This window comes from Corvus cornix, chromosome 20, assembly GCF_000738735.6.
Source record: "Corvus cornix cornix isolate S_Up_H32 chromosome 20, ASM73873v5, whole genome shotgun sequence".
In the NCBI taxonomy this organism is placed as follows: domain Eukaryota; kingdom Metazoa; phylum Chordata; class Aves; order Passeriformes; family Corvidae; genus Corvus; species Corvus cornix.
Window position 1 is genome coordinate 13,985,016 of NC_046349.1, and position 24,000 is coordinate 14,009,015.

General features: G+C 42.3%; 1 protein-coding gene across 1 annotated transcript in view; it reads right to left on the bottom strand.

The window, feature by feature from the left end:
* Positions 1 to 24,000, bottom strand: part of PTPN1 (protein tyrosine phosphatase non-receptor type 1) — a 31,600-nt gene that overhangs the window by 3,585 nt on the left and 4,015 nt on the right. Inside the window, exons 2-8 of the mRNA XM_039563541.1 lie at positions 5,892 to 5,982; positions 4,136 to 4,236; positions 2,788 to 2,886; positions 2,204 to 2,341; positions 1,544 to 1,753; positions 950 to 1,111; positions 98 to 333 (exon numbers count right to left, since the gene is read on the bottom strand). Of these exons, the coding sequence (XP_039419475.1) occupies positions 98 to 333; positions 950 to 1,111; positions 1,544 to 1,753; positions 2,204 to 2,341; positions 2,788 to 2,886; positions 4,136 to 4,236; positions 5,892 to 5,982 (1,037 nt within the window). The remainder of the gene's footprint in view (positions 1 to 97; positions 334 to 949; positions 1,112 to 1,543; positions 1,754 to 2,203; positions 2,342 to 2,787; positions 2,887 to 4,135; positions 4,237 to 5,891; positions 5,983 to 24,000) is intronic.

Consider the following 24,000-nt stretch of genomic DNA (forward strand, 5'->3'; position numbering starts at 1 on the left):
CTAGCTCCCAAAGAACATCTCAAGGTGGAACTGAGCATCGCCTCCCCTTTCCCACTCCCTCCAGAGCCCAGTTCTCAGGGGGCAGCGAGTGCTTTACCTGTCTGTGCTCAGGGGCGCAGCTGATCGGGCCCTGCCGTCCGGAACCGCCTCCTCCACGCTGCTCACTGAGCACCTGATCTCCTCCTCCACTGCCTGGTGCTTGGGGAAGAGCTCCGGGTGCTCGTGCATCCTCCCGTTGTGCATCTCTGAGGTTCTCTTTGGGGGCCTGGGAGGTGGGGGGGTGTGTTCAGGGGGTGGCTCCAGGTCTTCATTGGAGAGCTCTTTCCACTGCTCCTTCAGGGAAGAACAAGCCCTGTTAAGCTTTTCTCTTATGTAAGCTGCTCTAACTTTAAACTTTACCATGGCAGAATCTTTATACTCCACATTTTAATTAATTCTTAAAGTGGCTCTTCATTTTAATTTAAAAAAAGGCAAGAAAAACACAAGAACTCCAAGCCCAAGCTACATCCAATACACAAAACGTATTGGCCATAAAAGCAAGAAATTCCCATCTGCTTCTAAAAAACCTAAGCAGCACAAAATAAGATCTATTTTGCTAGAGTTCTGCTTACCATAAAAAAAAACCCTGATTAATTTAATCATGACACTTAAACTTCAGGCATCTTAGAAAACTTGTACTGTCTGAAATGCCAGGGGAGGCTGATGCAGCAGCTCCACCCCAGTCACTGTGCTGGAAAGCACAGGAGGCACCTGCTACATCACAGGTACTTTTGGAAATAAATAAAATACAGCACTTTAGGTTGTGACAGATTGTAAAGCACTGTACCTAAAAGCCACATAACATAAACATGTACTGAAGCTGAAGCAAGCACCACATTTGAAGCTTCTTTCCATCCTGTTCCTTCTACCCACTTGCTGCAGTTCCCTGGGAGCTGGCAGGAGCACTCACTTGCACTGAAGCATCTCCCATGATGAATTTTGCCCCTTCAATAACAGCTAAGTAGGAGAACCGGAGCTGATCTGCAGTCTGGATGAGCCCCATCCTGTACTTCCTCATTTCCAAGAGAACCTGCTTAACGTCCACAGAAGAAGGATCTTTCCGTTTGTCCATCTGCAGATAAAAATGTGAAACATGTTTTCTGCTCTGATGAGGTTCACTACAATGACTCACTTTGTGGTAAGGCCTTCACACCACCCTCCACATTACAGAATGAATGAACTCACATACAATTGGTATCAGCAGCTCTTTACTGGGTCTCCAAAAACACACAGGGGAAAACACTGGGCCTCAAAAATGCTGCTTTCCCTGAAGGCAAAGCCTGTCTTTGTGAATCACTCTGAAAACTGGAGACTTTTCTTCCCCAAACTCAAAATGGCCACTTAGGAACGAGACCTGCCTTCAATACACTCCCAAAACAGCAGAGTAAAACAACAGGAAATCACAGGGAACCCCTCCAGCCCCTGCTCCAGCTCCTTTAAGGCTGCACCAAAGCTCCCCTGAAGGTGCCTGTGCAGGAGAGGTGGCCCTGCAGGTGGCCCTTACCAGCAGCAGACAGGTGTCCACCAGGCAGAAGGTGCCCGACCTCCCGATGCCAGCGCTGCAGTGCACCACGACCGGGCCGTGCCCGGGGCTCAGAGAGCCCGACTCCCGCACCTTGAACAGGAAATTCAGGAACGAGGCCGGCGACTCTGGGACCCCAAAGTCGGGCCAGGTGGTGTAGTGAAAGTGCAGAATCTCCCGAGTTTCCTGGGTCTGCAAAAACAGGGTTTGGGAACAGTTTTAGTTTGGATACACCAGTCAGAAGGACTGACTTGAATTCCAAGGACAAAGTTTCAGGGAGTCTCAGGGAGTTTTTATAGCTGCACAGCCAAGAAACTAATTACAAGTAATTGTCTCTTGTTGTGAAGGTCTCCATTGGGACCAAAGGGAATTGGGTAAGTAAATTTACTTATTTACAATTTAGTTATTTCAGTGCAGTTCAGAAGCCTGTGTCACTCTGGGTGTGGCTGAGACATGAAACCGCCTGGAGTGTCCCCAGGTACGTCTCAGAAATATCCAAGAGTTTCATTTCCATGACATCTCATGCAGAATCATCAAATCTAGACCAATTCTTGACCACCAATTTCAAGCCCTTGTTGGTGTGGAGATGAACTTCACCCCAAGGAGAACAAGGGCTGGGACTGGATGAGATCCTGTACTCACGGTCAGGTTTTCCAATTCCAGCTGTCGTACTGTGTAGTAGGATTTTATATCTTCAGATATCAATGTTAATTTCAAGTTTGTATCTTCAAAAAACATTTCTTTCTCCTCCTTCCGTGGCCAGTACTGTGCACACTTTATCTAAAACCAAGCAGGAGACACATAAATATCATTACCTCCTTCTGACTGAATTGCCATTTTCTTATTAAGGTCTCCCAGAGAGATGAGTTCTGCAAAGACTGCTGCATGCCAGGACCTTAATGAGCCAATCTATCTGTGTACAGTGAGAACAACTCCAGACCCCTTGGTTAGCAGCAGAGACTTCCATTTATGTGGAGTCATGTTGTGTTTGTGCCCTGTTTTAGCCAAATTAATGCGAAATTAAGACCCACAATTACAAACCAAGTGATTTTCTGCCTGCACCAGGTATTCAATTCAGTTCACCAGGTATTCAATTCCAGGCATAATTTCTTAGACAAAACTTACAGTCATCCCATCCCATTCTTTGGGTTGGTTTTACTTGGGTTTTTTATTACAGAAAACCATAAATGTGATGAACACATAGCAAGAACTGGGTGAGTACTTACAGATCCCTTTTCCATCACTCTGTTCAACATGACAACACCACGGCTTTTCTGTTCCCAAACCATCTCCCAAAAGTGACCACAAGTATTTGGCAAAGGTCCCTGCAGAGACAGAATCCCCAGAAATAAGCATTATTTTTTGCAAATGTCAGTGCACTCTTCCCCAATAACAGTCTCTGCACAAGGCAATAGATTTAAACAACTAACAAGCAACTTCTCATTTAAAACCGTAAAAAAATGCAGTGAGACAGCTGTAAGTTTCATGTTATGAATTTACCCATGAAAGCATGGTTAATCTTCTCCACTCATACATAAGAGGAAGAGAGACACAGTCTCGTTTGTGAGAACGGACCTGGGAGTGAAAAATGCTGCATTTTCTCAGGAAAGGTATACAAAGGTCATGGGGAAATAAACCCCCCTCAATAAAAGCAGAAATAACATCTGTGTCCAGCTACCCTGCAATACCTCATCCTTATTTATGATACTTGAAAATTACTTGACTAAATGATAAACATCCAAAAGACTGAAATGATGCCCAATCAGTAACAAATTCCATGGTTTTCCAGAATCTTCAAGGATGTGCTCTGGGACTGAATGAAATGGTAACTCCTTTTAAAGACCACTGTCTATTCCCAAAGTACATTTCCTTGTAACTTCCTATTTCTGCTATGTTCCTCTGCTATTCTCTACTCAAAAGCTATTGCTCTGAAGTTTGGGTTTGCCGTCCATCCACTCCTGTGCTCAAACAGAGCAGCAGGTCCTCAGAAAGAATGACTAGATTTAAATAAAGCCATTCAAACCCAGTAAACTCTGGCTCAGGACAGGTAATCAGTACCAGTCAGCTGCACACGTGACTATTCCACATACAGTTCCCTGCTGTGATCAACCCTCCTGCCCTGAGTAAGGGGAGTAAGAGCTGTGTTCAAAGGACCACTTTCACATTGAACACTGCACTGCCCATTTCTTCCTGAGAAGATTTATCTTTATTCTTTAGAAACAGGAAGGAAGAGCTGTCACTTGAAAATATTAATCCCAGGTTACCTTTATCTAAAGTGTGGGAGGAAGGGGTAAAAAAAAGGCCAAGATTAGTCTCCAGGGCTTCAGGACAAACAAGAACCCTGGCACAGTTGCTGGCTCTCAGAATAAGACAACGGGGTATCTGGGTACTTTTAAATTTGTTATACAGATAGGTGTGGAATTGACAGATTCAGGGAAAAGCAGTGAGTTTCATACACACACAGACATTTATATGCACTTAAGTAACTTTACAATAAAAAAAACCCAAACAGAAAACCCATGAAAAACAACTCCAGCCACCATAAGATTTTTATTATCCACTGCCAGCAATTACCTGGGTAAGGATGTAGCTCCTTTGGGCCTCTTCCATTTTTATCAAACTAGCATTGATATAGTCATTGTCACCTTGGTTTAGCTTAATTCGACTGTGATCAACTGCAGCATAATTAGAAAACACTGGTTAATGTATATGCAACACAGCACAATCCAGGCACATCCTCATCAGATGTGGGGGTCAGAAAGCTGAGCTGTCCTGATGAATAAAAAGAGCTCAATCCCAGACAGGGCAGGGCTCACTGGGGCTGGGGACTCTGGAGTACAGCACAGGTACTGCAAGAACAGCAGAGCAGTGAGCACAGCTCACACTTCACCTTCCAAGAACACATTGCAAGAGTGAAGCATTTGCATCTGAAATAATCCCCACTGCAATTTGCAAACCAGATCACACTGACCTATTTATACAGTTATCAAGTTGGTGGTTTTAAATAAATCTAATTACACAACTGCTTATCTTTTGCAGCTTAAACATTCAAATCCAGCTTGTTCAAGGTTGTTAAAGGTTTGTCTAAACATATACTGGGCAAATAGGACAGACACCTTTCATTTTTATAGACATTTAGCTACTGTTCCCAACCCAACCGCCCTTTACTGTACAGAAAAAATGATCAAAATTCAATAAATACAACAAATGCAAATTCTTTGCTCTTTTGTTAGTCACTTGCTCGACTTGGGACTAAAACCAAACCACCAACTAAAAAAACTCCATACATAGAAGGGTTCCCACATTTTTCAAGAAAGCAAACAGACTGGAAGCAGGATTATCTACAGGCAAGAAGGAATTTGTTATTCACAATCTCAAATATTAGAACTGCTTACTAAAGCAAACTGTGTGCAACATTACTGCTCTGCTCAACTGCCACAAAGGCTTCAGTAACTTTTAAGCACCAAGGCAGAAGTTCTCTGCCACAGAGCAGCACTCTGGCCTGGGCCAGCACCCGCTGAGTGCAGGAGTGCTGCACCCCCAGGGGACACATGGCCCAGGACTGGCACCATCCTGTGCAGAGAGGGCTGCTCAGAGACCCCCTGGGAGCTCCCTGCAGTGCCAGACACATTAAATATCATTTCTGACCGTGTGACTGCAGCCCTGTCCCTGCTGCAGCCCAAAGCCCTGGATGCCAGGCGTGGGCAGCGACTGGCCCTGGCCCTGGGATCACAGGAGGAGAGCCAGGCTGCACCAGCACAGTGAGCTGGGCTCGTACAGGACCCGTGCTCAGACAGGCATTCCCCCAGCACAGGGGACACAGCCATTTCAAAATCCCAGCTCTGGCCTAGGAGCATCACCTTTGCTCTTTCTCTGTTCCAACGAGCTTATGAGCTTAGCTTTATCTCTGGCAGCCAGAGCTCTGTGCCAGACTGCTCCCCAGCTCCCAGAAGGGGCACTGCTGCCACCTGTGCTGCCTGGCAGGATGCTCTGCTAGCTGAGAACACTGCACAGAAACCACCCCTGCGATTTTAGAAATGCTACTTCAGCCACCTTTCTTCTCTAGCAGAACTCAAAGGTAAGGCAAGTTAGTTTCTTCAGATTTCTGCCCACAAATACAGACTCTACTGTATGCTGCTCTAGTATAACCCTGTGGATATAAAAGCATCCTGTGACATCAATCTCACAAATAAATAAATATATTAACAAAGAGAATTGTCTTGGATGCTTATCCACCTGACAGAATCTTGTCCTTACAAAGAACATTTAGCTGTTAGAAGTCATTAGAGGTCAGCAGTCCTATAAACAATGGAAAAGAAAGTATACTTACAGGGGCTGACATCTCTGTACCTATTTCTGTTTTTGTTTCTGGGATGTTTGGCCACTTTACACGGAAAATCACTGGCTTCATGCCTGATGTCCTGAAACCAAAAAAACCCAAAACTGTTAGGTATGAATACATCTAATTTCATCCCATTAGCTATTTTAAGACAAATACCCATTTGACTTCACATCTTCATGTGAGAGAATTCTGGATAGAAAGCACTTTGGGCCTCAAATTAAGAATTGAGTTTAAATTTATCAGAATACAACACTAACATTACTTATTAAAATATCATTAGTTTGCATAATAAAGTAGCAGAACATTCATCAGCCATTATGCCTTTCAGCTCGTGAAGGAGCAGGGTCTCTGTCCCAAAGTACTTCCATATAAACTGCTTTAAGCCTTTGTTTGCAGCATCAGTGAAAATATCAACCCTGCTTCTGACTCAGCAGCAGTGCAAACATTCATTGTGATAGAAAAAACTTGTCTACCCTGCTTGGCATCACACACACACAGAGGTGATTTGTCTAAGATCACTTTCATCATTATCTTGAGTTATCAGCAAGGTGTCACAAAGCTGCAATGGTAGAAGTCAGCTGTACCCAATTCACATGCTCAGCTAAAATACATGCAGCATCTCAAACGTATCACTAGGGTTCTCTCAGCTGGGTTCTTTTCAGATGCATCTAATAGCTCAGCTATGTGAGATAATTTCAGAAGTTAAAATAAAAAGAATCCTGCTGTCCTTGGACATTGTCCCCATTTGTTGAAACAGAACTTCACATTGTAAATAAATACTGTGTAAGCACAATTCTGCATATAAAGAATCATGTACAGTGCTTAAGATTTTTTCAAGTGGGCCATGGACTGCAGCACATTACCTGTTTATCTCTTCTGCTGCATTATTCAGGTATGTACCAATTTACACTGAGTGTGACACATCACGAGAAGAGTTCAGATTTACATAAACCTGCCCAAAATTAGCACAGTATTCCGAACCAGCTCCTCACTGAAATAAGGCCTGACATCAGCTGCCAGCTTTTTATAAGTGAACACATGGCTGCCAGTATTTCTGCTTATGAAGAATGCAGTCTGGAGAATATGATCTGGACTGCCACAGTCTAATATCTCAAACATGAGGTAGCTAAAATGGGTGTTTTCAGAAATTTGTCTCTGACACTAGGTTGGTGACTTTGTACTTTACAGGGATTTATTCTTCTGTACTGACTGTACAGGATTAACAAGAGAAAAAAACAGGGTATTATGAAAAATGGTTTTCTAGATCACTAACCACATTTCCCAAATGTGTGTTAAAGTCCCTAACACCCAAAACCAACTCCCCCCCCTAAGATTCATATCATAAAAGCATCAAAATGCAAACCAAACCAAGATCCCTAAGGAATTTTTCTGTAAATACCAGGCTAACTTAGTAGCAGCACTAATACAGAGTTTTGTTTCACAGCATTAACAAATTTGAAAAAAACTGTCCCCTCTTTTAAAAAGAAATTGATCAAGTGCTTCTTTACAGAAAAGGAATTATACAAAGGCATTCTAATACAAAAATATTACATTTAAGCATCCACATGTATGTGCACACACAAACTACTGCCAGTCTCCAGGAGTTCCACAGTAGTACCAACATCAGTACTTCAGGAATTGAAAGTGGCAATTTATTGTGCAGGGAATAGAGAGCTGGCTATTACCTCACCAGCAAAGACCAGGTTTTTTTCAAGCTGCCATGGTGCCTAAAGGTACTTGGAGAATAATGGAGTTCTAAGAGATGCTGAACTCCCACAGGCACAGAGAAAATGGAAAGAAAGAAGCCACTTGTGTGCCTTCAGCAGACTATTTAAAAACAGCAATGTATTTCTGGAGCATGTTTCAACAAACAGGAAAAAACACAGCGTGGGGGTGGGATGGTAACAAAAGAGGGATGGAGATACTGCAACAGGCAAGCTGCTGCCTTGTATGAAAACCCAGCCAGCACCCAGCACTTCACTGCTGAGTGTGATGAACATGGTGAAACAGAAAATCCTGGAGAGCAGGCATGCCTGGACATCAGATGGGGCATTCTGTCCTCAGCAACGTGGGAGAAAAGTGGTTTGGAGTTTTGGTTGGTTTTTTTTTTTTTTTATACAGAAGTTGCTAGAACATCCAAAGTGACCAAAGAAACTGTATCATCCAAGGTCTCTTCCAGGATGTGAAGTTGACCTCAGTGGAAACGCAATTTGCCTTCAACAGAGAAAATGACTGGAGAGAAACAACCCAGTGCCAGGTCACCCACAGCAGCTGTGTGGCCACATCCTGGGCCTTGTCAAACACTTCTGGTTCCCGTTACTGCTGGAGTCACATAATTACTGACTCCACTTAACTGCTGTTAGGGTAGGTTCACAACATCCCCATAACAGTACCACAAGGTCTCCATGCTGGGGAAATCAGACTCATTCACAGCATGGGATACTGTGCTCTGAGGCACTTGAAGCCAGTGATGTCACGAGAACTGAAGGCAGTGGATGAAGGCAGGGATTTATGAAGTTACAAAACACCTTCTTGAATCACACTCAGTCACACTGCAGAGATCCTGCCTGTGAAAAAGGAAGCTCGACATTTCATTTAAAAGGTCGTGCAATATAAAACTTTGAAAGAGGAAGGGCTAGAACTGAAGTCAGTTTTCCAAAGCAAATGCTTTGGGTTTGGAGCATGAGTCACTTCATGCCACTCCTCTCCTGGTTTTAAGCCCTGTCCCCCAAATACTTTGGGGGTGGAAAGAGGAAGTCTGCTGAAGCCCTGTTCTTCAAATGGGAAGTTCCTGTAGCTCTGAGCACAACAGCACACTGGGCTACACTTTCCCCATCTTGTTCAGACACCAGCAGGAGATTCAGAAAGAGAAGATGCATCCCAAAATGTTCAAGTAAATACTAGGTGAGACCATAGGAAGAGGCAGCCATGCCATCAGCCATTCAAGCACACTGTGTAGATTTGTGTATCAGTATTTAGAACAGAAACTGAAGGTGCAGTCTCAGTGTCTTCAGCTTCGCCAGACAGACTCCCGGGAAGCCTTGCAGCAGGGCTCAATTTGATCACACTGTTTAATTGCACCATAAACTCTGGAGCAGCTCAGACTCAGAGATAACGATTTACTGTCATTTTAACAGTTCTGCTCCTACGGGAAGCAGCAAATGCCAAGATCGTATCAGGGGCTACAGAACTGCTCCTAATCCATCTACTGAGGCACTCACACTAAGGAGAGCAATTCACAAAAATTATATAAAGACTTATACAAAAAAGTAATCTTAGCTTAAAAAACAAGTTTCCTCTTAAAGCTGTCACTGAAAAAAATGATGACACATGACACTGCTGGAAAAGGTGGAAGAGTTAAAAAGTTACAATAAAGTCAAGTGGAAGGTGCTCTTTTCCCAAGATGTCACTACGGGCTGATTTCAGAATGGAAATACTCCTACAATTCAATGAGGTTGCAAAGACCTGTAGAGAAGAGCACAAGAAAACCAGCAAGTACCAAGGGATCCACAATAAACACCTACTTCACACAAATGGGAAAAGGTCTTCGGATTCAGCATGGGAGGAACAAACTGAGGGCCTGAACTCCCTGACAAAAGAACCTCATGAAGATATAAAGCACACAACTGCTCATGTAACCCACTTTGACAAGGAAGATTTCATTTCTTATCCTACATTAAGCTTTACATCAGGATATTTGGGCAAGAACAAGAAATGAGGAGGTAACTTGTAGGTAAGAGGAAGGTCATTAAAAATCATACAAATGAACAGATGGCTGCATCACACAACATAAATCTTAACAAGCAGCTGCAGAATTTTAGCCAGCTAAGTGAAATAAATGTAGATTTTAATATCCTTTGAGAACATTTTATCTAGTCTCCTAGTTTTGCTTTCAACTAAGATATGGCACTATTGATTTGTTTATTAATCTCCCTCAAAAAAAAGAAACCCGTTGCCTGCTATGTCAAGCTTCTTCCTGAGGTCAAGCAGCACAGAGAGGAACAGACAGGCTTGTTTAAAGTTCAACACCACTATTACATGAGGTCAAAATAAATAAGTAAATAAGAAATGACACACTTGCAACATGGTTTTCCTAGAAAGCCCCCTGCTAATTCAGCACCGCCCGGGCACTCTGAACAGGCTGTGGCACAGCGGCGTAAGAGGGTTTGTGACACCAGTCAGCTGCTGGGAGCACGGAAATAACCCCCCAGGAGAATGTAAACTGGGCATGATTGCCATATTAAATCATAGAAACACGTGGCAAAGTGGGCTCATTTTTCCCAGGCCCATGTTTATCACAGCTAGCAGGTACTATAGATTGTCTCTCACCACTGCCTAGTTCCAACATGCCTCACTGCAGAGACTTCTGAAAGCAAACCCCGCAGGCCTTTATTGCACCCACTTCATCAGGGAGATAACCGAACACTGCAAACGCTCAGTTTAACACCTGCACCTGAATGGCTGTCAGGGCTTGGCTGTATACTTCCAGAAGGGAGAAAGACACAGACTTGTATCACTTCCAAACTTTACCAGTGTATTTATTTTGCATCTTCCCAGGAGGAGGGCACTGCTGTCACTGAACCACAGCACTACTGCACAGTTCAGCTGCTCAGATTCCCGTATTGCTTCAGTGTCATCTGCAATGGGTAAAAACTGATTTTTCAGTTCTGGTTCTTTTGAATGTTGCAGCAGAGCCAGGGAAATCAAAGAGCCAAACTTTAGTACCAGGTTAAAGAATTACATGAGACTTCTCAAATTTCAGTAAGTTCAAAATACAGTTTGTCCTTGAAATTTATGACCATAACAGAAGAAGTTCAGAGCTGCTGGCAGGAGCACTCTACTTCTGCTGTTTTGTAGCCATGTACTCACTGCCAAAACAGGAAACAACTGAATGGAGCGTCAGTGTAAGAAAACAACTCAAGTTCCCTTCTTCTTCACATCCATCTCTATTTTTCCTCCCCGATACTCAATCTGCTCCAGAAGTGCACCTTGGACATTATTGGAAGGATAGAGACGTTTGAGAATGTGAAATAGCTTTTTCTTGACAGCTGTTGTGCAAAAGCAAAGCTTTGCTATCTTTATCATCAAACAAAGTCAGCGCCAGGAAATAAACCACACTCTCATTAAAGTGTCAAGAGGTTCTAACTCAGTTGCTCTTCTTCTCTAAGAAAAATAACCACCGAGATGAGATCCAGATCTTGATTTGCCCAAACATTAGGGGTCTCTACACAAAGACTTTTGGTTTAACCTCATCTCAAATAGACTGGTGCATCCCACAGACCAGATACCCACATAACTCCTAAAGGAATTAAGTCTGTGTAGCAAATCCAGACCTTAATTTGTTTGCAGTATGGGCTTTGTGTGAGTTTAAAAATGTATCATTGCTGGCCTGCAGGATATTCCAGGCTTCACAGACTGACAACTGTGGTTATAAACAGTCCTGCTTTCTTAGTTACCTAATATTTTCATTCTGACATCTCACAAGCCATCTAAGAGCATTATAGCTTTTACAGAGCTACCACCACCAAAAAACCACAAACAAAATCCAAGGCCTTGCAGGCTTCAGAGAGGAGAAAAAGACATGAACCCTGCAAATGCTAGAATGTAAGGCAGGGATGAGAAACACTTCTCACACCTTTCCATGTGCTGCATAACTGAGGTATTTTCTAGAATTTAGACAAGCTGCAAATAGTATGTTTCAAATTGGAAACAAAAGGACAAGAGATGCCCCCCACTGCAGATAGTTTACAGTTTCTCAAGGGGATCTCTGGCTTCCTGAAATAGGAACCATGGAATAATTTACCATGGAATTTTTACCTATACTCACTCAGAGTGCTCTACTCTCTTTCAGAGACACTGTGCTGATAACCTCAGCTAATCTTAACAAAGAAGCAAGACTGTACTATCTCTCCCAAATCTTGCATAATCCATTACCACCATTTAATCTTAAGATAAATGAACTAATTTGATTAATAAGTAAATAAGATAATAAAATGTAAATCTTGCTTCCTCACCAGACAACACATTCAAAATTTTACCAGTTAAAAGCTGAACAGATGTTTACAGATTCTTTTTCCTTTTGTCCCATTTTTGATCCCCGTGTATGCATCTGCTCCAAGACTCTTGGCTCGAACACATCCTGCTCTTCTATTCACTTGGGCATGCTGGCACACTGCCCACTGATAGAACACAAATTTACAGAATATCTGGCGTTACCTGCAGGTAAGGAAGAATCTGAAAGGTCACTGCAGAACTAGGTATTGTACCACCAGAGAAGGACATCATATTCTGCTGCCTGAAGAGATTCCAGGCAGTTGTTTAGTGCTGGATCTACTGTCACAGTTTAAGGCCCCCTAAATCAGTTGGGAAGACACTCATCTAATGAACTGTGCCAGCACCGCTGCAATGAGCAGGAGCACGCAAATGCAGAACAAGCTCTTTGGGCTCCATGAGTAATATCACAAGTGAGTTTGAGAGCAACCAGCCCTGAGTATTTGAGTTTGACTCTTCCTACTAAGCCTCGAAGTTTTTTAAAAGAGCCTTCACTTTAAATTAAGAGGGGCATTTCACATGTGCTGAGCAACAACCGAAACTTGTCTGTGGTGTTTGTGTCCTTTCACCTTTTCCTGGAAAGTGTGTTGACTAAAAGCCAAACAAACAGCACAGCACTTCAGCTGCTTAACAGACAAACACCGCAGTCATTTCACTCAGGACAAATATTTTCAAGAAACAAAGTAAGATTGCAAATGTTCGATATATTTTTCACAAAAGAAATGCCAACATTCATGCAGTCGTCACATCAGCAGTTTAAACTCACACAGTTGCAGAAATACCACAGCATTATTTTTAATCCTTTTGGAGATTACATGAGTTAAACACATCTAGGTTACAAACTGGTATCTTAAAAATACTGGTCACAATAACAGACAACTAGACAAGTCCAGTATTCCCCATCTACAGTGATATCTGCTGATCTGTGATGTGCAGAATTTGCTAAAATACCAGAAATGTCAAAGAAAAAATGCAATTCCCAAGGGATCTTAATTTTGTCAAGATCATTTTCAACATAAGGTACCGTATGTGAGAGAGCTAATTGCCTGGCACACACCATGACTAGATGGCACAGAGAAAACCGAATCCAGCCTGAGAACAGCATTTCAGTGAAGCCCTGCTCCAGGGTGGCCAGAGGCAGCTCCACCACGAGGTGCATTCCCACAACACGGTCCATACAAGCTCCAGCCACTTTCCTGTTATGAAACGATCCATGAAAGCATAACACGAAGCAGAGCTCCCAACCAAAGGGTGATTCCCCAGACATTCCAGCTGGTATGATACACTATCATGTTCCCTCCCCAGGGACAGCTGGAGGGCAGGGGCTGCCAGCACAGAGTCCGAGCCCAGTGCTGAACCGGAGGCCTCTTCTGGGAAAGGAGCTGAAGGAAAATGACAAGTGTTTCTAAAGCACTCCCAAACACCAGCCACACATACCTGGGAACATCACCTCACCAACTCATTAGCTTTCCCTTCTGTCCCTAATTGAAACTAATTAGGGAGCAGCCATGAAGCACCAGGGAGTTTAGTCAGGAGTAAGGCCGTGACTCCTCCAGGGACAGGTACAGGACAAAATACACAAGACCTGAGCAGCACCTGTAGTGCGGCTAAAACTTCCAGCTACTACAAAGTCATAATCTCTCCTAAATCCATCATCTTGCTTATCCAGTAGAGATAAATTATTTGTCAAGCTTTGGGACATTTTATAGTTCTAATCCTCAAGGCAATCCTAAGAAGTCAAAGAAAGAAAAGGTTTTTTAAATGGTGTCCTAGTGGTGAGGTTGGGGTTTTTTTCAGTTTGGTTTTATACCCATACATTTAGCACCAGGACAATTCCCTGGAAGGCATGTGATTCCCTGAATAAGATCACAAGGACTTTTAACCCTGGATTTAGCAAACAGGAGGATGCTTCTCAGCCTGATCTGCAGCACTGCTTCTGTCACAGAGAGTTGAGGAGGTTCCAACAGAAGAAAACAGACACCTCTCCTGAAGGTGCCATTGACTACATTACAGGGGTTACCAGTAATGAAGACCAAAGAAGTTTACATTATTACTTGAAAACAGGAAATAATCTGACCTCAGAAATTCTGGTAGGTGCTCAAAACAAAATTACAACCTAGATGGAATGAGAGATGTCTACACAGAGACAGTGTGAGAGCAAAAAACTTCACCAATGTCAGAGAGGCCTTACAGAACCACATGTGCCTGAAAACAGAAAATCTGAGTTGTCAAAGAGCTCCACACTTCCCATATTTACTTATCAAGCTCCTTACAAGTTCAACAACTTGACTTGGCACCTCACAACACCTCCCAAAACCACAGGCAATGCAGTGAGTAATAGGAGAAGCAGGAGACTTTGTACGCTCCAAGACTTATCATCAATTCCTTTTTGTTATGCTGTTAACACGACATCAGCATTTGCTGCAACGGGTAAAAGATGGGCTGGTTGTGAAAACATGCACACACATAATCCTTTGCTCATCAGAGACTTAGAGCTACAAAAACATACTTCTAGGGTTTACAAAGCAAAATACCATACATTTTTTCACATCACCGCTATTGTCCTTTGAATACCCTGATGTCAAGTTTGTTGTTGTCCTTACATTCCAAAATAAACATCTCTGTCTTCTTGGACAGCAAAAACATTAAAGGGTTCCAATGAGAACGAGACCTTATTCTAGAGCAGGGAGTTTGATCTACTCTCTCTTCCAAATAGCCACTTGTGTCCTCCCTGAGCAGTGGTGCCAATGCCCCAAGGAAGTCCCCAGTAAGGACAGGCAGAAGACACCTCTTGGTTGCTGTAAGGGATGCTACTTGTGTCCTCCACGTGGATTAGTTCCTAGCTGGGATGCTCCAATTCCTTAGTTTCTAACTTAGGAGTCAATGTTTCTCACTGCCATTTCAGGAATCCAGCCCTTCACTGTAACCAACAGCTGTTCTCCTTTCAGAAGGGAGGCCGCTCCTCTGGGCAAGTTTTTTAGGCTCTTGTAGGAATACTTTTGTCTTCCCTGGTTCCTGGAGGCAAGGGAAGAAAGCTTTATATGAACTCCTCTACCCCATCATGAGCACTGTGGAAAAAAGAAGTGGCCCCAGAAGGGAGCAGTTCAGAGCCAGGGGAGCCAGGCCTGGGAACCCTGCATTCCTCTTGCACTTTCGGTGAGAAACTCCTAAATAAAAAAGCACTTCTAGATTAATTCTCAATGGTGTATTTTCCATAATGACACAAAGCCAGGAACAAAAAGATTCTTACCTAGGAATCAGAACTTCTAGAGTTTGCCTCATTTTTGTTTTCTTGATTTGAGTTGGTTTGAAAGTCTCTTACCATCATGAAAACAGGATTTTGTGAAAACAGAATAAATTTGCAAGCCTCATTTTCTACCCCCAACACTGACTAAAACTAAACTCAGATCTTATCTAATATAATTTATAGGCTAGAGCAAGCAAGCTATTGGTGTTCACAGAAGCAAATACGAATTACAATGGTTTTTCTTTAATACTTATCTGGAGCTAAATGAGTTATATATGCATTTAGAAAGTACAGCCAGTTAAAGCAGTTTTAGACACCAGCTTGCCATATGCTGTGTTAAAATTAGACTGATTTTTTTTTAAAAGAGCAACACATTTATGCATGAAGTAGGTCTATTCAGTACACACAGATTTTTGAGGAATGCTTTTTCTCATCCAGTAATCTCTGCAGAAAGTTCCAAACAAAGCTTAGTAGAAAAAAGAAGCTAGTTCAGAATGTGATTTGGAAGCTATCTTCACAGTATCTCACAGAACTGTGAACACTGTTTGATTTAAAAAGTAATGGACTGCTTGCACTAAAAATGCTTATTGTCAGGGTGATAAAGACACAACAATGTAATTTTTAGAAGTAATAACATGGGTACCATTGAAAACTAGAGACCTTGTAAGCTGACTAAAAATAGTAATTTGAATTCCTGGCTTAGTCAGCTTGGCCAGAAACAGCTGTGTTCACTGTTACCTCTAATTAGTTTGCATATTATAAGAGCCCCGAAGATTTTTCCCCTCTACAAAACCTACTGAATTAGCCTTCACAGCACAATGCTGTTACTGCACCAAATGCAACAGAATATCCAGACTTTAGAGACTTCCCACTATTCTTTCTGAAATGTTTCATTTATAAAGGCAAATATTCTCATTTGATAAGGTAAAGGCCATCTCCCTTCTATCTGAAGATTCAGAAGAGTCTGCCTTGAAAGGTAAATACAAAGTCCAGCTCCCAGCTGTTTAAGATAAGAAAGGTCTCAGTTCTAACACAAGTAAATTGTTCATTACTTTGAAACATTGAGCAACCACAGTCAGAAATTAAAGCAAATTTCTCTTCCCTCATGGCTAAGGGGTGTCCTTCTGCATAAGTTATTTCATTCACACTGGGTACTCCAATGTGAATCTAAAAGCTAACTTGAACTTTCTAATGTATATGCACATGTTAATGAAACAGTCACACCATGACTACAGTGGGGCACATGTTCAGACCGTGTCAGTGTTATGTTTCCATTTAGAACACAATGGGACAAGCAACAGCCATATTTCCAACTTCCTACTAATTCCATCAAAATTCTCCAAGTTATAAGGTTGTATGTAGAGGAAGTACTAAAACACACAAGAAAGGAAGTGGAGGAATTGTTATATAGGAAATTGTGAACTCCGCTTTAACTATTAAAAATACACCATCATCTACATCTTATTTAGTGGCAAACTTAATTTCCTTGAAGACGTTTGTACTGTGTGTTGCTTTACTGGCTTTCTTGAGATGCAGCTTTTTAGTCAGATGTATGAAGAGGAAAACTGAATTTATTTATTACCAAGGAACCCCATGCATTCAAAATGATGAACCATATGTTACACAGGTACCAGCTCCATAATGTCAGTGGGTCTCCCTCCTGCGTTCTGTTTGTTCCCTACAATTAAGGGTATAAGACCAAATTCCAGCAAGTTCTAATCTATGGCAGAAGAATGTTTCGCCATGTTGGCCATTAGTAAGTAGACAGGCAATGGAACTACAGGTTCATTCTGCCAAAGCATGCTCATTGCACTATTACTAAAAGCTTTTTATCATTTCTAACCTAACAAGATTCCAAGAGTTTAAAGAGAATGTACAATTAACAGGATTGCACAATGCAAGTTCATGTCTCTGCATGCAGGGAAAGGTCAAACTTGAGCTTTGCTCCTACAGCAGAACCAGCAACCAGTCCTGCTTTCAGTAGTTTTGTTTCTAAGCTTACTGCCCAAATCCCTCTTTGGGAACTTGAAGTAGCTGTAACAGCTTAACTACCATTCCCAGAAAGAAGTTTTAAGTATCTTTTCTTAAGAAGGACTTTTGGACTGAAATTGAAGAAGCCTGCTGGATTACAAATTTGCATGAACAGCTTGTTTCAGTTGGGATCTGTTTAACATGGCGGTTGCTGTTATAATCACAGATGCCCACTTCAGTGTACTTAGAATATTCAAATTTGGAAAGGAAAATTGTAGTGGTGATTAAAAGCATACTGAATTCACTGAATGGTGCAGCCCACAGGTTGCCAAGCTACTGCAATGCACACAAAAACCTGCTGAGAACAAACAGTGCTGCTGAAAACAGATGTTAGATAAAGCAGAATTAGGATACTCCTGGTTTTTCACATGACTGTCTAATTGGTGTTTAGGAAAGCAATCTAACTAAGCTAGGTTAATATTAAACCTTACAGCATCCTGAACCTGAGCTGCTCAGCTCCCAGTTCACGGCCCAAACACAAGTTTTGGGGTAAATCAAACCCTGCTGCCATTTCCCCAGCCCACACGTGTTCCCTGCCTGTGTGACTGGCGTGTCCTGCAAGGGCTGCACAGGCACGTTGGCAGTGATGGGGACAGGACAGACTGTCCAGCCTCCACATGGCTCTGGGGCAGGATGCCTGGACACCTCTGTTCTGCACCGAAGTTTAACAGAAGTTGCACATAAAAGCAAAATGTTTATGCAACTACTTCCAGAGTAGTAAACTGCTCTAAGGGTAAGAGAGAAAAAGCCAATATGCTTTTGGAAAGAGAAACTTAACCCTTAAATACTTAGAGCAGAGATGTAGATGTGTAAGAAAATCCACCGATGGCCAACAAGCCTGGGAACTGGTGTAGAGACAGCCCCTCCCTTAACCCCAAACCAGACAGACCTTACATGCTAAAATGTATTCGTATTTTTAGTTCTCCAAGTTAAAAAGCAATGCTTCAAGACATTGACAGAACCAATCCTGTGTTATTAGAGGATGTTTTAACTGTCACTACAAGGACAGAGAGCTTTCACGTCCAGCTGTACAGGACATCTTCTCATCTGAAAGCAACTGAGAGTTTATAAAAACAAATGTCAGCGTTAAACAGGGACATCACATAATCAAGGGAAGTGCTCACAGACATCCTAATGCAGGACAGATTAGCACCCTGCGCTCCAGCACATAAAAAAGACTGCAAAACTTGACAAGCCAGGCCTTCAAAGGACTGGTGAATGCTCCCCATGCTAATGGAACAGACTGCTGAGTGAGAGTCAGTTATGTGGAGCAGATGAGATAAACAGTATTGCCACTCCAAAAATCTACTCATCCTGCTGGCTTAAAATAATTAATTCTGAGAACTAAACCAACCCTAACAACTTCTACCTCTTGTAGTGGCAGTATCCTCTCTGGAAACACATGACTGCTATTACTTCCAGAACTCCTTGCCAGCCCAGACAGTGCTGCACTGAACCCACCACACCCCAGGCTCCACCAGACTCTTGCTCATCATGTTCCACTTCCTGCCAGTTATCAGTTGTGACTAAACATGCTTTATCACTCAATGTCTACCTCAAATCCTCATTTGCAGCTGTAGAACAGATCTGGAACACCTACAGAAAAAAGAATACTAAAAAATGCAGTAAATATCTTTAAATAAACCCTTCACACCTATCACATCCCTTTCCATTCCCCACCCCCCAAAAGACAGCTACAGCAAAGGCTTCTGAGCACCGATCCACAAATAAAGGTTACCAACTATCAGAATCACACACAAGTGCCTCCTCTAACACCAATGCTGCTGAGGGCAAAGCATTTTTAGATTATTCTTCTGTAAGTATTTCAAGACACAATTTTGCCTGTAGAGAGACAGTTTTATATGCAGAACACATTGTTAGCAAAGACTTTGGTACAAGAAAACCCAAAAGATGTAGATATTATTACATGAAAGCAATAAATGTTTGAGTGCCTGCTCCTAACTGGGTAGCAATTAACTACTCTTAAAAGATAATAAGCATGTAACAGTTTTACCACCCCAAATTTCATGTGGTAGAGAACTCAGCAGGCAGAGCAGCACACAAGGAATTTCCTGCTGTCAGCCAGTCACTCACAGAGAGTATCCTGTACACTGGATTGTGTGGGCGACCAAGTAAAGTCTTGTCTGTCAGGCTTGGCTCCCAGTGGAGGCTCCTGATGGTCAGCTTTACACAAATTATAAACATGAAATCAATGACAAATAAGACATAAGTCAGTAGTTTCCATGAAACCTTTCTGCTCCATCTGCTTCCTGACAGGCTCTAAAAAGACTGGTAAGATTAGACCTCTCCACTAATGCTCTCATGTGGGCTAATAAATCCAGGAACCTAGCAGCTGTAAAGATTTCACATATTTTCAACCTCCTGTTCCGATCTTTTGCCTCTACTGAACATCAGACAAGTCTGATGGACACAGGACAAAGAAGCTCCAGAAGTGGGGGCCCCCTTGAAAACAGCCCTGTTCCTGAGCCTTTCTCCAGAGAAGGGCTGAGCACTGTGGGCTTTGTACCTGCAGCTGATCAGACCTTCCCTGTCCCCAGGCCAACGCTGCCCAAAGTCACCACCTGCTCTGCCCTGCTGCTCCCAACAGAGCCAAGCTGCCACATGCTCTCCTGGTTTATCTCTTAGGAGGTGTGCCAGTTATCAGGGATTGCTGGAGAACAGAAGGCAACTGCTATGCATGGGGAAGTCATTAATGAGCCAGCAGGTAATGCTGCTCAAGGCAAACGCCACCGTCCCAGTGCCCACACCAACCCCCAGCCCCGCGTCTTTACTGCCCTACCAATTCCACCCCAGCTCACACGGGGATGTGCAGGGATCAAAGGAAGGGGTTTGCTGGTTCCTGACACACACTGTCCTTCACACATGTCCTACAGGAGCTTTGAGACAGCATGAGGGCAGATCTGCTCTGGTCATGAAACACTTGAGGCCAATTCTGAGAAGGTTTCAATATTGGGAATGAAAACAAAGTCCAGACTGAAACACGATTCTTGTTCATGACATCCCACAGACACCGTGAAGTTCTAGATAGCAACTGCAATTTACTGTGAAAATTCTCCCTTGCCAGAAGTTTAAGAAAGAAGTGACAATGTTGATTTTCAATTTAATTAAACTCTTAAGGAAGAAACTAAAAACATATTCCAGAGTTGGGCAGCTGTCCATCCCCCCTCCTTTACTGGGTAAAATTCCCCATTTCTCTTCCACTTCAGGAAATATTCGGAAATTTTGTCAAATGTGTCAATATGTATTTTAGCTGTTTAATAAGCTATGTAGTATTTTTCCAGTTCTTGCTCCAGTGACCCACCCTTTCCTCCTTTCCAAAAGAAGTTCCTCTTACTAAAACCTCTTGCTTGTGTCAAGAGTTGTGTTTTTCCTGTAGCCCCCAACTTTAGTCACTGATGGCTGTGCAAATGTTAAGGAAGGAGATACAATTCCACACAAGGATGGCAGAAGTTTAGTCCTACTTCAAGCAGCTGCAATGACTGTACAGAAGACAGTGGAAAAAACAGGCCCCACACAGTAAAATGGAATCGAGATCTTCTGAACTAGCATGGGTTATTTTTCCTGTCAGAAAAAGGAAGTATACTCTTCCTTAGTCAAAGATGCATTTTTAAAATAGATTTCACATTTTACTTCCTGCCATCACATTAAAAGGTCACGCTGTTTATGTTACTGTAACCTGTTACTGTGGGATCAGGAATGGTATAAACAAGCAATTCTCATTGAACCGTGCACAAGGGAAGAAGGTTATGAGAACATTCCTCTTGTATGTGCAGAACTCTTGTTCCATATAAATATAAAGAATCTGAGAAACAGAGTGTCTTTTGTAGGATGGCTCTCAGCATCGAGTACTTGATGAATCAAGTACTTGACAGAAGCAGCATAAAATTCTGGGAACTTCAGATACGAGAAAAAGCACCTGACAGATCACAAATACAATAGCTACTTTAAGTTCAGAATAGTACTATGTAGTAGCATTTTGAACTGGCAATTATTTTAGCACATGAAGTACAGAGAGCTTTCAGCCCAGAGGGGAGGGTTTCCTCTGCCTGCAGCGAGGTCTGCCCAGCTCCACACTCACCCCTGTACTCCACAGAGGTCTTTCTGTAATTGCAGACTGGCAGAACGTAAAACCTGCTTTCTTTTCTATTTCTACTGATGTAGAAACTGTTTTAACCTTCTAAGGAGAAGAAAAAGACTGCACCGAACAATGCAAATCTGATTAAATGATCTCTTCATCATTAGTGAAACAGGTAAATCTTCATCACTGATCTCTTCAGCCTCAATGCCGAAGGTGACTTTTGACCCCTTAAACAACATGTTCCCAAAGCACCCACAACAACCAAGAGCTGAGACAACTGTGGAGCTCCTTAAAGGCCTGGATCCTCACAGGAGGAAACAAGATATTCCATATACCAGTCAAGCTTTAGTTCCTAACAATGGAAACAGGTCTTTAACATAGGTACCAGTACCCTATTTAGGCAGATCACACATGCCATTAATGTTGGACACAGCAGAAAGGGTTTCTTCATTTCTTCCGTCAAAGATATGCCCAACTAGGAGGTGGGACTGTCCAAATATTTTTTCATTCCAGAGGTTAACAAATCAGCAGCTAAATAAGGTACGTGTTCAGCATCAGTGGCACCAAAAGAATTCTGCCTAAAACGATAATGTAACTTACCACACAAGCAAGGACAGGTAGGAGACAGCAGGAGGGTATCCTCCAAAACCAAAAATCACTGGAAAAAAATATACAGCATACATACAATTTGGGAGGAATCACATCTGACTTGGTGTTGATGATAAATGTTTTGAACTGAAAAATATAAAGATTCTAACTGCAACAGTTAAACCACAGATCTCTGAAGTAAGCTGGATTCATGTTGCTTTCACAAGCAGCTGCCCTTTACCAATTTGTTACTCCACTAGATACAAATGCAAACCCCAGTCATTTATTGAAACAATGTGTTTATCAGTCCCTATTCTAGGATCAAGTATTGTCCAAGATGAAAGCACATGGAAAGTGTACAGAATTAAAAACAAGAAAAAATAGAATTAAAAACATTTCTAAAAGTTTCATATTATGCCAGCTCATTTTCCTTCCCAACAAGGATATAATTTTTTCACTGTTGTTCCATGAACCTGCTTTCTTAAATGCAGAAAATACAACCCAGTTTGAAAGTAGATCAGCTATCACTATTAGCAGAATCACATGAATTTCCAAGAATCACTTTTACCGGTTTTTCTTGGTATAATATGACAGGCAAGCTGTTGAATCTTAGCTGTATTCTGCGTGGGTGAGAGAAAAAGCACATCTGAATTCACAGGCTTTGGTAGAAAATGAATTGGCATTTGTACTACATGATCTACAAAGTGAACACACAAAGGCATTTGGATGCTCTATCAAAGTGCCTCTCCCAGTCAAACCAGCAAGGGCATGTCTCCTGGCACCAGAAAGAAAAAAAACCACCTCTTCTGCAAATCAACATGAAACAAGTTGACCAATGACTAAAAAAAATCCCAGAAAACCTCAATGGTAAGCGCTGCAAACATCCAAGCTCAGAGATCAGATCAAGTCTATGTACACTATGAACACTGCAGAGAAGCAATCGCTTAGTAAGGAATCACTGAGTATCCTCAGGTGTTTAATGAGGCTAAATTCACAATCCAAACAGATACTTAAGTAATGCAAGTGGCACTGATCTAAAACCTGGCAGTTCTCATGTTTACAAGAAAGTAGCAGTGATATTTCAGTGTAAGCCACATCTTAGAAAGTCTCGGCTAAAGAGAGCCCTTGGAGAAAGTCCATTTGCAAAGCAAGTATTACAGGAAAACATTTAATTTTAATGTTTAGTAACTACCGGATGAACTGTTATTTCAAACCTACCCAGCATATTTAGAAAGTTATTTTAGTTTGAAAAATATTTGGTCTACCACTACCACATTTTATTCTCTGCTTGCAAGGGCTATTTCTATTTGAATTTACCATCATTTGGCATGTGGCCAAAACTGCTCTCTCCTTCACAGTTTCCTTCCATACATCTGTGCTTCTAGCACACAGAGGAGGCATCAGTACCATGTGGAAGAACACACTGACACCATGAAACCCTTCCAAAAATGCTCAGAAACAGGTGAGTACTGTGTGCACACTGTATGATTTCTAAATTTTCAGCAAATGATAACCATAACAGGCTCCATTTTTCCATGCTCTACTTCCAGCAAGGCTATCACAGAAGCTCTGGATTCAAGCATTAAGATTTTAAACTCCGTAGAACAAGCAAGAGTAAGTGGCTCAGTAGCTTTATACAATGGTACTTGCCCAATCTCAGATCTGGCAGCAGTAGACACAACTGGTGCTGGTGTGAAAAAGCCAGCAGTAAAACCTAACCCATGCAGCAGCGTGCCCTGAGCCAGACACAGTACACAAAAGGTACCATCACCTGCAGTTGAACAGCAGCTCTGATCTTCAGGGAGGACCCTGACCTTGTGAGCCACAGACACTTTGCTTCTCCATCACTAACCCTGAACACGTGTAGCAAGACTCAGTGACTGTACAGCACTGGAAAACATGGAATATCTTTAGCTTATGGAAGGAACAGAGAGACTCCCTGCAACTCTGAGTTCTAAACCAGCTTTCCACAACCAGAGCCAATTACACTAAGCCTCGAATGAATCAACAGAGCACGAATTAAGCAGTGGCAAGGCACTGCATGCAGAGACCTGCAGCTAGAACTGGCAGAATAAAGCACA